The sequence below is a fragment of the Postia placenta genome (genome assembly GCF_002117355.1).
Source record: "Postia placenta MAD-698-R-SB12 unplaced genomic scaffold POSPLAscaffold_4, whole genome shotgun sequence".
NCBI classification, from domain to species: domain Eukaryota; kingdom Fungi; phylum Basidiomycota; class Agaricomycetes; order Polyporales; family Adustoporiaceae; genus Rhodonia; species Rhodonia placenta.
The window spans coordinates 56,307-68,580 of NW_020169835.1; the positions used below are offsets into that span (position 1 = coordinate 56,307).

The following is a 12,274-nucleotide window of genomic DNA, read 5'->3' on the forward strand; positions in this document are numbered from 1 at the left end:
AGCACCGTATGCTAGGCGTCAGATGTGTAGCGGGCCAATGTCGCAATCAGATGAGTTGACAGGTGACTTGGCAATTATGAGTCCGCCTCCCCAGCCGCCTCAGTAGGTAAGCGCCGGGTCCGCCACAACAGCGTACCTCCTATCGCTTGCCTCCTAAGTCACGAACACGTGTGCATTCATTGTTTTTCTTTGTGGCGCTGTGGACGTTTATAAGTCCGACGAACTCAGGGAGCTGGCCTCACATAAATCTCCTACCCTCCGCTGTCAACCACACTCTCCTCTGGCCCACAATGGATTTTCCTCTCCAAGCGATCTACAGGATAATCAGCTGGAATCTACTGAGTCTGATCTACAGATATCATTACTTCACGAGTTTGATCGACAGGACTTGCGCAAGGGTCCTCGGCCTACCACCTGAGGTAAGTGTATTATATCCTTCGATGCCATTCATCCTCTCACGTCACGTATCCAATGCCGCTCAGTCTGGTTTCCTCAAACTAAACGAAGACATCCTACGAGATATCATATCCTACCTTGCGCCCCTTGACGCCTTCAGACTGTCGAGGGCAACTCGCGTTGTACGAGACATAGCCAGACCCCGAGCTCTCTACTCTGTGACGATGCACAGAACCTCTGATTATGGCCACGACTACCGCAGGGTCACCAAATTCTGCGATTACATGCTCGACGATATTTGCTGTCGCCTGATTCACCTTCATGAGCTCAATCTGCACATCACTTTTGGCGCGGATTCAGACCATTCCGGCGATATCGAGCTCCAAGAGGCCCGGAAGGACGCTACGGGTCGTCTTGTGGTTCTACTCCAGAAAGCATGCAACCTTCAATCTATCCGGCTGGAAGCCTTTTTCACACTGATACGCATGGAACCCAACATAAGACCTGCTATCGTCGCTCTACCCAGCTTGCGCAACCTTGACATTTCTTTGTTCCGCAACACTATGCTGGCTGAGGACGTTTTTGGTCAGCTAGGCAACTTGCGCAAATTGCGGATTGCGAAATAGCGTGACGGTGGGATCCGGTATGATACTACGTACGAGCATGGTCGTAACTGGGTCAGCATGCGCGAGGCCATTTGCGCCATCAGAAATATGCAAATCAACACCCTTGAACTGGAAAACCTCCAAAGAGAGTCTCCTGGCGAGTATCCCGACACCCTTGATTTCTCCTTTCCCTCCGTGCGCGAACTGGTACTCGATAAATGCCACTTCTCGATGGCAATGCTTATCCATGTGTTCCCGAATTTGCGCGTGCTGCGAGTCGCGGAGCCACCGTTGACTCAATACGATGCATTTTGGGTGGACTTTGACGATGCAGACGCTAGCTTTTGGTCCAGCTTGGACCATGTTGAGGGTCCTTCGGAGTTCTTCGAGAAATGGTCGCCCACGTTCCCGATCCACTGCGTCTCACTCACCGATCAGCTCGCTGGCTCCGACGTGATGCCGGTTTCAAATCCTCGAATCGTGCGCGATACAATTTTGCGTCTAGTCCAGCAGACGAACCCTAGGGCACTTGCTTTTCCGGTGCTGGTTGACTCCGAGCCAACGCAGCCGGCCGCATATCACGATCCTCCGACTCCCGGTTCGCCGCGCTATCACAATCTCAAGGCGGACCCAGGGCAAGCCGACCACTTCTGGGCCCCGTTCGTTGCCAGTGCCTCTGGGCTTCGCATCCTCAACCTCACTCTTCGTGTTCCTCCTTCGACGGAGGACTTGATGGCAGTTCTCAAACCATACATGGTGAGTACCCAGTAGCCCTCTCCGTGCATTAACTCACAATCTCGCCAGGCGATACTTCGTAGAGTCTTCAGACGTCTGCCGGGCCTGGAGCTCGTACGGCTGGCAGTCATATATGATACGCACCAGGAGAAGAGCTTTGCAGATTGGCTACCCGTATTAATTGCTCCGGCTCGTGCAGAGTGGCTTCCCGCATCTGTCACTCCGGATCAAGTAGATAGGCTGGCATCGAGACTCCTCAAGACGTCTGTCCGGTGCTTGTCCTTGTCATTTACCGCCTGGAGACACAGGAAAGTCAAAGGAGGAACTCGGGTTATCGTCGGGTGTGCGGCATGGGAGGTATTGCCAAACAGCCAGGGAGTGAACACCCTCGAGCGTATTACAGAGGCCCGTGAAGAGGAGATCTATGGACAGATTATGGCATCCGATCCCGACCTTATTACAGCCCTATGACATTTAATGCGGACTCTTCTGTTTGACTAGATTTTTTTGCACTTGTATGAGTCATTTATACTGCCTGCAATGCGCAGCTCTGGAGCTCCGACTGTAGAGCGACGGATAAATGTGAGCCATACATCTAGCCATGTAATTGTACTGAGTACAAATTCTTTCTCTGCGTTGACGGATTTCTTCCTGCTCCATCCTTCGGCATAAATCAGGATGATTTCGCCATATCTCAGATCCCAACCATAAGTCAACCAGAGACAAATCTAGATCTATGAGATACAATACATCATGCTTATAGCTACACGTATAAGATCAGATATGCATACAATAAACACCGAGGCCCACTACGCCACAAAACACCGCGGGAGCACTCACGCGGCCCGCAACGCGACACCACTCAGCTCCTCTCCACAATCTGGATGATCACCCTCCCGACGCACCGGTCGCCCTGGCGCTCATATATCCCCACGTTCAGCTCGCCCGTGTCCCGCGCCCCCGGCGTGCCCCAGAACTCCACAACGCGCTTCTCCACGCGCGCGCCCGCGCCGCCCGAGACCGCTGTCAGATCCGACTTCACGAACGCGGGCAGCGGCGCGCCCGACAGCAGCCGCGCCTCCAGCGTCTTGCCGCGCCCGCCGGCGAGCGGGCTCCCCGCACTGTAGGACACCGGCACGCGGAACTTGAACTGCTCGCCCGTCCGCGCGAGCATGCGCGGCACGATCGGGATGCGCCCGCTCCCGAAACCCGGGTCCTGCCCGTGGTTGGACGACTCGACGGAGAACGAGCCGGTCGGGGAGTATCCTGCAGTCCACGCGTCAGCCGCAAAGCCATCAACATATGCGAACAGAAAGCGAGAGAACATACCGATGCTAGCCGCGCTCTGCGCGTCGTCCCCTAGAACATGGACGTATTGCGCACTAGTCGCAAGGTCGTCTGCGCTCCTCTCGCCGCCCTCCGCCACAGCAGGCGCGCGTCCCACCCCTGTGACACCCCGGAACACTCTGGCCACCTGGCTTGCGACTCGCTTCGTCTTCGCGCCCTGTGCGGTTCCTGCAACCGGTGCGTCCGGGTCACTCACAGGCACCTTGGGCACAGGCACACGACTCGCGCTGGTGAACGGGACGAGTCGCGGGCGGCCCGCCTCCAGACCCTTCGCGTTTGTGCCGTGGCCGCGGCTATCGCGCTCCGAGCCGAGTGAGATCCCGCTGCGCATGCTCGTCGCGCGTGTGGCCATCTGTACGACCGCCTCTGCCTCATGCGTGCGCATTGATATGTTGCTAGCCAAAGACATCGCCGAACCCACCGAGTCGACCGAACCGCGGGCTGCTTTCTTGTCCGCCGCATGTGCCTGTGGGGGTGTTTTCAGGAAACTCCGCGGCGGCGCGAAGTCCGCACGCCGTCGTGGAATCGAGCGCCCTCCTGTAGACGACGACGGGGAGCCTACAATGCTCGAGATCCCGCTCGGAGCGTACTGGCTGGCATTGCCATCCTCAAACGGCAACGGCGCACGAGCACGGCTGGGAAGGGGCAGGCCGAGCGCATCATTAGTGAACGGGAGCCCGTCGAGCGGCACGCCCGTCATCGCGCTCACACGGTGGTCGCTCGTCATGATGAGCGTCGGCTTTCCAATGACAGGTTTCCGGCGCCGACCGACACTGCGGTGGTACGCGTCGCTGACGTTGCGCGCCTTGTCGCTCACAATGCGTGCCGTTGCACGGATTCTCCCAATGAATTCGCCCTTGCGCATGACGCCAGGACTTTGCGGGCTTTGAGGGCTCTGCAGAGTGTGCGGGCTCCGAGGGCTGAGGAGCGAGCGTGGGTGAGACAGCGTGCGCGTAAGCACGCGATGCAGAGCAACACCGAGGCCTGCCGCACTTGCGTCAGGCATTCTACTCGCGCCAACATGGTGCTCCTTCTCCGATCTTGAGTCGTCGCCAGAAAGGATCTCTTCAGACGCGCGCGGAGGCCCTTCGGTGACTTTGCCGTCGACCTCGATGCCGATGCCGTACCACTTCATTTCGTCCGCAGTCCACGCGCGCGTACCTTCCTCGCCAGACATTGCTGTATCTGGAACCCGTGCGCAGCGACGGAGGAGCGCAAGACCAAAGATGAGACCAATGACACCGCTTATTATGCCGAACGCAATCTTTAAGCCGAGTAGCAGCTTTGCCTTTGCTGCGGCAGAGAGCCCGCCCGTCTTCTGCTTTGAATAGTCTGCGTTAGAGAGGGAAATAGGCAGACTAGCGTGCGAAGTCGAGTGCGTGACGTGCGAGTAAGCGGTGAAGGTGATGGTAATGTGCGTATAGCTTGAGGGGATGTTCGAAGGAGGGGTGCCTGAGAGTTGCGCAGAACCTGGATCAAAGTTGAGGTAGCTGCTCGCGCTCGTCGGGTCGAAGGCTGCGGTCAAGTTCACGTCATCCTGCTGAGAGCCGAGACCTGTACTGTTTGAGAAGTACTGAACCAGGTCGAAGTGCAAGTCAGTGCCAGGCAGAGCTAGAACGGGTTGCAGAGTTGGCGTCGAGAAGTACGAAGGCACAATTGCCAGAGAGACGTTCGTCTCGATCGTCTGGTTTACCGAAGCCGTCAGTGTCACAGGGAGCACAGGGCTGTCAGCTTCGCCATCGGCATCGTCAGGAGCGATGCCGCTCAGGGTCCTCGTGCTCGAGTCATATTTAAGCCAGTTCTTGTAACTGGATGTGTCGATATCAAGAGACAAGATTTGTGAGGGCTGGATAGGCTGTCCATCTAGGAGTACACCAAAGAAGTCATCTGGCGAGGTGAGACTGAAATTGAACGGCGTTGAGGCGGTGATATTGATGGTTGGTAAAGAGGACATCGGCAGAGATAATTCATGAGCAGCCACGACGATGTCAAACGGCACTGAGGCAGCAGAGTAGCCCTCCTGGTCAGACGCATGAAGCGCAACAGATACAGTCATAGGTTCCGACGAGCCCTGCATGGGCGTGACACCATCAAAAGTAATCGCCTTTGTGTTGAACTCGATCCAGGACGGTAGAGGAGCGCCGTCTTCCCGGGTAGCAGCATAGTATAGGTCGCCGTTAGAGGTAAACGTGTCGTAGAGGAACCCAATACTGAACGACCATTTAGGTGGGATCCTGAGCGCGGGCCTAGAGTTGTTCAATGCCGAGTTCTGGGACAAGAGAAACACAGAGGACAGAGACGGATTAGCAGCATAGAATTGATCCGTGACGGGGACGTGCAACTGAGGCGGCGCATAGGGCGTTACACACAAAGTCACGTACGAGTCCGCAGAGTCAGAGGTCTCTGGATCTGTTGCTGTAACCAGGACTCCTGGAGTGCCTTCGTCCGAGGAGGTAGGCGTGCCTGAGAAAGTCAACGTTGCGTTGTTGAACGACAGCCACTCGGGCAATGCAGAGGTCGTGTATTGAAGAGTGTGGTTGTGGGTGGAAACGAATGTATCATAAGAGAAGGACCAGGAGTAGGTTTGATTGACGCGGGCAATGAGAGGCAACTGGTCTTGGAGAGGATACTGGGTATAGACCGAGGACGAGGACGAGGACGAGGCCAAGGCAGGCAGGGCAGAGAGAATGAGGCATAAAAGAGTGTTGAGCATAGTGATGGAGTTTGCGTTGTCGGTGGGCCCGTTGACTAGTCGACCAGCGACCCTAGAGGACAAAATAGGGCGGGCAGAGCAACGAGGACAGACCAAAGGACGACGACAAACACGTCCCACTCGACGTTCAACTCCTGCAGTCACGTGGACAGCGCTTATGTAACTCGTATGGTCGATCCTTATTATATGATGTCATTAACATTGACTCTGTCCTCTTATCTGTTATTTCGTCGTGCGACCATTGGCACACGTATAGAGCAAGCAAACACAAACCTTGTACCTCCTCGTTGCTCTTTCCCTCCGCCTTCCTGCCCTGCGACGTCGCCGGGTTAGTGCGCCTTCGCTCCAGCACAACGCCTTGGACTCCCAGTTTGCATATCCAAGCTGTCCATTGTAAACGCCTCATTACGCCCCACCTATACAACTGTTAGAGATCATAATGAAGCCGCACGACTGAGTTTGCACCTGTCCAACTCCCGCGATCGCACCGAGTAGAGCGATTGGCTGCAGTGCGCTTACATAATCCATTGTTCTTTGCCTTAACCCGAACCGACTCTGCTGCCATCCGGCTGCGAGCACGCCCACCCTACCCTCTGCACAACACAAGGCAGCATGTCAAGCTCGCGGCAGCCTGGCCACCCATCGCGTCGTGTTAACCAATCTGTTTCCTCCACTACTTCCGCCGTTTCCGCCTCTTCCTCCCGCAGCGAGCGATCCACCCGTTCCGCCGCGAACGTACGTCCCTCTTTCTGTCCTGTCACACGCTCATTCTCACCTCCGCGCAGCCTGCAGTCGAGTCGGCCGTCACCCGCTTGCTCGTCTCCATCAAGCAACTTCTCGAGTCCCTGACCAAATGGAGCAGACAGGAGGTGACCGAGAACGACATCAGCGACGTCTATGTTCGACTGGGCAATGACTTCAATGCGGCAGTCGCGGCGTTTGCCCAGTTCAACATTCAGATGACGTGCGTACCTCCTCCCTCTTCACCCGCGTCTCGTCTTACACATGTCCGGCCCGTCAGCGAGCTCATGGGAGTACCTGAGGAACTGCGTGGGATTCTCGAGACGTGTCTGTCTGAAGATGCAACATCCGAGAACCTTGAACTGTATCTGCCTGAAGTGCGCAAAATCATCACCAGCCTGCTCCAGGGCCTGCGCACAAAGCAGTCCGAGTATCGCCAGATAGTCTCTGATCACAAACATCGTTCCTCGGGCACCGATCGCAGCGACCGCGATAGCCGTTCTTCGCGTGCAGACCGCGCATCCCGACGCGAGGTGGATTCAGTGGCGAGATCACAACAGCTGTCCCGTGGCTCGCTCGAACCCTCGGACAGCCTCTCACGGAGAGTAGCAAACAACAAACGGCGGGAGCCTTCCATCAGTCAAGGCCGCCCGCCGACGAATGGTGCTGATTACAGTGACGGCCATCCCAGTAGGTCCTCTACTCCAGTACAGCCCCATGCGCCAGAACCCAATGGAATACCCGTTTCGCGGTCGCGCTCCGCGTCTGTCCTCGACGCGCAGCCAAATGGGCATCACTATCCCGCCGGCGACCGCGAAGCTACACCGCGACACCACTCTGTGCCCGACCCAGAATCCACGCCAGTCCCTGCCTCCCGACCACCTTCGCAGGTGCCGTCACATGTAAAGCGGTATTCGCTTGTCGACCGTCCCGTGTCCTCACCCACGCCTCCGCCCATGGTCGTCGTCGATGAAGTCCCAGCCGAACCCTCCCCGCCATCCTCCACACCCGAAGCGCAGGACTCACCCGCGCGTACTCCTACCTCCGAGAGCCCGCCACACCGCCCGTCCGATGCGGCGCCGACGCTTGAGACGCCTGGCGTGCAGACGTCGCTTGCCGCGCTTCGCAGCCGCGATGCGCTGGAGCGTCGTGCGTCGAAGCGGTTCTCCACGTACAACATCTCGAAGATGACGGGCGGGTCCCTCCGCGAGCGCAATGGCGCAGGCCCGAACGCGAACCGTCGGTCGCTCGCGGTGTCATCCGCGCTCAGCCCAGGAGAGCTTGCTGTGCTCACCGAGGCGGACGAGGAGCCCGCCGCAGCGGCGGCAGCAGGCGCGGGGTCGCCTGCAAAGCGCAATCGGAGCAAGGCGTCGCAGCGGGCGCGCAACCCATCGCCGATCAATGAGGAGGACGAAAGCGCGCCGCCAGTGCCGCCATTGCCGTCTCGCGATCCTTCGCCGATGGGGGTTGCGATAGTCGACGTCCCACCGGCACCTCCGGAGAAAGGCCCGGACCAAGCGGCGACGTCTCGCGCGGCATCGCCCACGGAGGCACGGCCACGGTCGTTCCCCGTCTTCTTGCAGGTGGGGAGGGAGGTCAAGAAGGCGGTGATCGAGCCGGGGCTGTCGGTGTCGAGCCTGCGGGTGCTGTTCGTCGACAAGTTTGCGTATAACCCGGGACAAGAGAACTTTCCGGGGATCTACATCCGGGACCCATCGAGCGGGGTGCAGTATGAGCTCGAGGATATGGACGAGGTCAAGCCAAAGTGCTTGCTGTCCTTGAATATCGAACGTGCGTGCCGCGCTATGTGCTTGCTGTGCTTAAGTTGACCGTTTTACCGTAGCCCTCGACCAGATCAAGCAGCACATCGACCTGCAGATATCCTCTTTGTCGCAAGACATCAAGGATTTGCGCTCTGCCGTGGCAACCAATCGCCGAACATCACTGCAGCCACCACCCCCAATGATCATCGCGCAGCCTCTCGCTGAGAGCTCACCCATGACCGCGCGTCCCACGGATCGTCAGTTCCGTCATGTCGCCCGGCGCCTATCACGTCTGTTACCGGAGGATAGCACGCCGTTTGCGGAGGAGGAGTGGGTACAGCCGCAGATGACGGGCGCGTCTATCCAGCCTCAGATGACGGGAGCGTCTGTCACATCGGAGTACACCACGCGGGTCGTGACCGACCTGAAGACGCAGTTCGACGAGGTGCAGAACCTGCGGCGGGACCTGGGCATCATGCGGCAGCTGTACACGGAGTTCATGAAGCAGACGAAGGAGTCCCTCGGCACGCTGCGCACGCAGACGCAAACGGTGAAGCAGCTCGCGAGCGTCAAGGTCGGCGGCGCGCGCGCATACATCGACGACGGGAAGGCGAAGCTCGACAGCCGCAGCTCGAACGTGCTCACCAAGATGGAGGAGCTGCAGGACTCGGTCGAGAACATCAAGGACGACGTGCTCAAGCGGAACGTGTCGCCGAAAACGCTCGTGCTCAAGGCGGTCAAGGCGGACATGGAGGCCGTCGCGGCGGAGCTGCAGAGCCTGAAGGAGCACATCCAGACTGTCAAGCCGATGTGGAAGAAGACGTGGGAGGAGGAGCTGCAGAACATCGTCGAGGAGCAGCAGTTCCTGCAGCACCAGGAGGAGTTCCTGAGCGACCTCCTGGAGGACCACAAGGCCGTGACGGAGGTGTACAGCCACGTCGAGAAGGTGATCTCGCTGCGCGGGTCGACCGCCGCGCGCTCGGGGCGCAAGCCGGGGTTCAAGCCGCCGCCGATGGACGAGGGGCACACGGGGATGAGCACGGTCATGCTCGAGATCCGCGGGGCGGCGGTCGACCCGGAGCGGCGGCTCAAGGCGATCGCGGCAAACGAGAAGCTGCGGGAGAAAGAGCTGGCGAGCCGCTCGGACGAGTTCCAGTCGGAGCTGACGGGCTTCGTCTCGGGCAAGAAGCTCAAGATGACCGGGGGCGCGGACGAGGTCGAGCGCGTGCGGCAGCGGCGGAACGAGCAGACGCTGAAGGCGATGTTTACGGGCAACGGGTCTACGTCGGGGACCGCGTCGTCGCCGAGTTCTGCACCGAGTTCTATCCCGACATCACCGTCATTCGCATAAGACAGGGTGTGCTGTACGACCCCCGTCGCCATTGTCGACGGGTCCCTCCGTCGTGCACCGCGCACGCAAGACGGGCTGCGCCTAACAAGCGCGCCAGGGGTCATCTCAGGAAGGTCGGTGCGCACGCTTTTCTGTACCCTCGTAGCCGGGGGAAAGGCGTTATCTGTGTCTGAGGTGGTCTTTTGACGATGGACATGCTGCCTTGTATACATTCGCTGTTCGCATTTCGACATTCACTTTCGCATGGATCATTCCCTGATGTGCACATGTTCTGTTAGGCTATTCGATATAATTGTATCTTCTCAATGTATTGCCGCTTTCCACTTGCACCCATACCCATGCACTCAGCGCATGGCAGAGCCGACGGACACAGCTTGATGCATGATGTCTAATTCTGCTGCTTTGCGGTCGAGCAGACAAGTACTCACGATGCCTGGCGCAGATGCCTAATTGAGAAGATATCACCATATGGGTAGGTAATTAATCTAATATCTCCCTGAAGACGATCCCCAGGAAATCTCTGCAAATACACTTGTTGGCGCGGATGATTCCGCACTCGCATTGTTTCTCTTGCGGTCAATGAGTCGCTTGCACCCACCAGGTGGGCCGTCTCGCCACTGAGCTATCTTGTAACCTCCGGTAAGTACTAAGCAACTTATTAGACTCAGACATTCGTTGCTGCTTTCATGACAGCAACCTCCGCACACTCATATGTACCAGGGAAGAACTGTCCTCAAGCGGGCGCATTGCCGTTATATACCTGCGATACAAGATTGAGCACCTTTCTTGTCACCGCCACGTTGTGGACAAGAGCAACTCTCGATGCCTCTCAATCTGACCTTCGATGATGCGGATCAAGATCTTGTGAACCTGTGGGAGCTCACAGACGGCACCTCTCTAGATACCCCCGCTGGTGATGGCGGGTCGCTTAACCGACTCCGACCATTAAGCCATTATGGGTTTCCTACGAATTTCGATGCTTGCATCTGAAAACCGTACATATCCTGCGGGAAGGCATCCACTCCGAGAGCACCTGCGACATAGCCCAAGCGTCCCGCGAGCATCTTGCAAGCACCGGTAAGGCGTCAGTATAGCCAGCGTCAGTTATCAGTATCAAAAAGACCGCGCCCGACTGCGATCGATGAAGACAAATCTCGGGCTCACTAACCAAGGGGCCTGAGCGGTAAAAAAGGCTTGATTGTTGATCACTGCGCAACGCACCTCCCAGGTATATAGGGCGTATACTGGATATATTCGGCATCTGTCGTGTCGGTTCAGGATGCCGCCTGTATTCGTCAACAGCTACTCACTCCCCACACCACAGAATGTCGACCCCTTTGCAATCCTTACTTCGACAGAACCTTATGATATCAACTTCGCGTTCCCGCTGCACCCAGTGTCTCTCAGTTCTCCCCGCATCCACCTCACCCGTTTATACCCTGCCTGCATGCTCGGGACTTCTGGAATGCGATCTCTCCCAGCGTGGAGAGCCATTTCCGTTACTTTGCATTCGTCCCGCACACCCTCATCGAGTTCCTAATTATGCTCGAAGAGTATCGTCAGGATCCCGGCTGGTGTTCGCGGTTATGGACCGCACGCAGTCGCATATAATACCGTCCGAGTCAGAGGATAGAGCCGATGAAATGCACGAGACCCTTGCGGGCATGATTGCGATCGGATATACTTCGACCAAGCATCTCCGAGCAGATATCGGCCTCATCATGGTCCTCCCTGCGTTTCAGCGAACGCACGTCGCACGCACTGCCACTGCACTCCTCCTGCGCTACTGCTTGGAGCTGCCAACGGCATCTCCCCCGGGCCTCGGGCTTCGCCGCATGTCCTGGGTGGCGCACCCGAAGAATGTACCTTCAATCAGGCTTGCACAGCGCTTAGGATTTATGGAGGAAGCGCAGCTGAAGGCGTGGTTCGCGCTGCCAGAAGACGGTGCTGAGGACAAAGGCGGATACGCAGTGAGACGGCGCGACCGGCAAGACCACGAGAAAATTGTGGTGGGATAGGGTAAGGACGCAGTACTGTTGTCGTTATGTTGGAGCAATTGGGAGGACGACTCAAGGGAGCAAGTGGCTCTCATTCTTAATTCCTGAGAACCGGATAACGGCAGATTTAGCGTCTTATAGTCGTTTGTCCAAGGAACTAATTCAATGCACGAGATTATATGCTCTGCCAAAATCTGCTGTACAACTTGTGAGAAGGTCGACATACCAAGGACATAGTCGAAGTGAAGGCCTGGAAACACATCATTATGTTATCTACAGAACCGGTTTACTCACGAAAATTCATGGCATGCCACACTGTCTACATTGCTTGATTCCAACGACATCTGTGATGCTGAGCGAGGAACGGAAGCTATCGCTGGGTAAGAAGCTGAACACAAAATACTATGGTTCCGATTGCGAGAATTCATAAGTAGCGGATGCAAGATAACTACTTACAATTGAAGGCCTGTCCTGTCAGTTGAAAAAGGCTGAGACTGCACAAAGGGCATTATTTGTACTTCCAATTGTGTGGCTCATAGCAGCTATCGATTGCTCCTGACTCGAGCTTGTAGCGTTGCACATGGCGGTCAACGTCTTGATAAATGAATAGTTTACATCGAGTATAC

At 57.1% G+C, this 12,274-nt stretch overlaps 4 protein-coding genes across 4 annotated transcripts; 3 read left to right on the forward strand and 1 right to left on the reverse strand.

Moving 5' to 3' along the window:
* Nucleotides 1–290: 290 nt before the first annotated feature.
* Nucleotides 291–2,207, forward strand: POSPLADRAFT_1137664 (hypothetical protein; the record flags this gene model as incomplete). The annotated part of the gene is made up of 4 exons (XM_024484818.1): nt 291–419; nt 483–974; nt 1,023–1,757; nt 1,806–2,207. 4 exons carry the CDS (start codon nt 291–293, stop codon nt 2,205–2,207), a joined length of 1,758 nt encoding a protein of 585 aa, XP_024340611.1.
* A 391-nt stretch (nt 2,208–2,598) lies between these two features.
* On the reverse strand, nt 2,599–5,796 carry POSPLADRAFT_1138313 (hypothetical protein; the record flags this gene model as incomplete). Its single annotated transcript, XM_024484891.1, has 4 exons — nt 2,599–2,935; nt 3,062–3,447; nt 3,505–3,978; nt 4,060–5,796. 4 exons carry the CDS (start codon nt 5,794–5,796, stop codon nt 2,599–2,601), a joined length of 2,934 nt encoding a protein of 977 aa, XP_024340612.1.
* Nucleotides 5,797–6,408: 612 nt separating this feature from the next.
* Nucleotides 6,409–9,961, forward strand: POSPLADRAFT_1179441 (hypothetical protein; the record flags this gene model as incomplete). The annotated part of the gene is made up of 5 exons (XM_024488666.1): nt 6,409–6,531; nt 6,582–6,760; nt 6,818–7,876; nt 7,955–8,328; nt 8,381–9,961. The coding sequence occupies 5 exons, from the start codon at nt 6,409–6,411 to the stop codon at nt 9,649–9,651; spliced, it is 3,006 nt and encodes a 1,001-aa protein (XP_024340613.1). The 3' UTR covers nt 9,652–9,961.
* Nucleotides 9,962–10,829: 868 nt separating this feature from the next.
* POSPLADRAFT_1039195 (hypothetical protein) lies at nt 10,830–11,885 on the forward strand. Its single transcript, XM_024477501.1, is given in 3 exon segments — nt 10,830–11,081; nt 11,215–11,832; nt 11,848–11,885. The coding sequence occupies 2 exon segments, from the start codon at nt 10,931–10,933 to the stop codon at nt 11,667–11,669; spliced, it is 606 nt and encodes a 201-aa protein (XP_024340614.1). The 5' UTR covers nt 10,830–10,930; the 3' UTR covers nt 11,670–11,832; nt 11,848–11,885.
* Nucleotides 11,886–12,274: the final 389 nt, after the last annotated feature.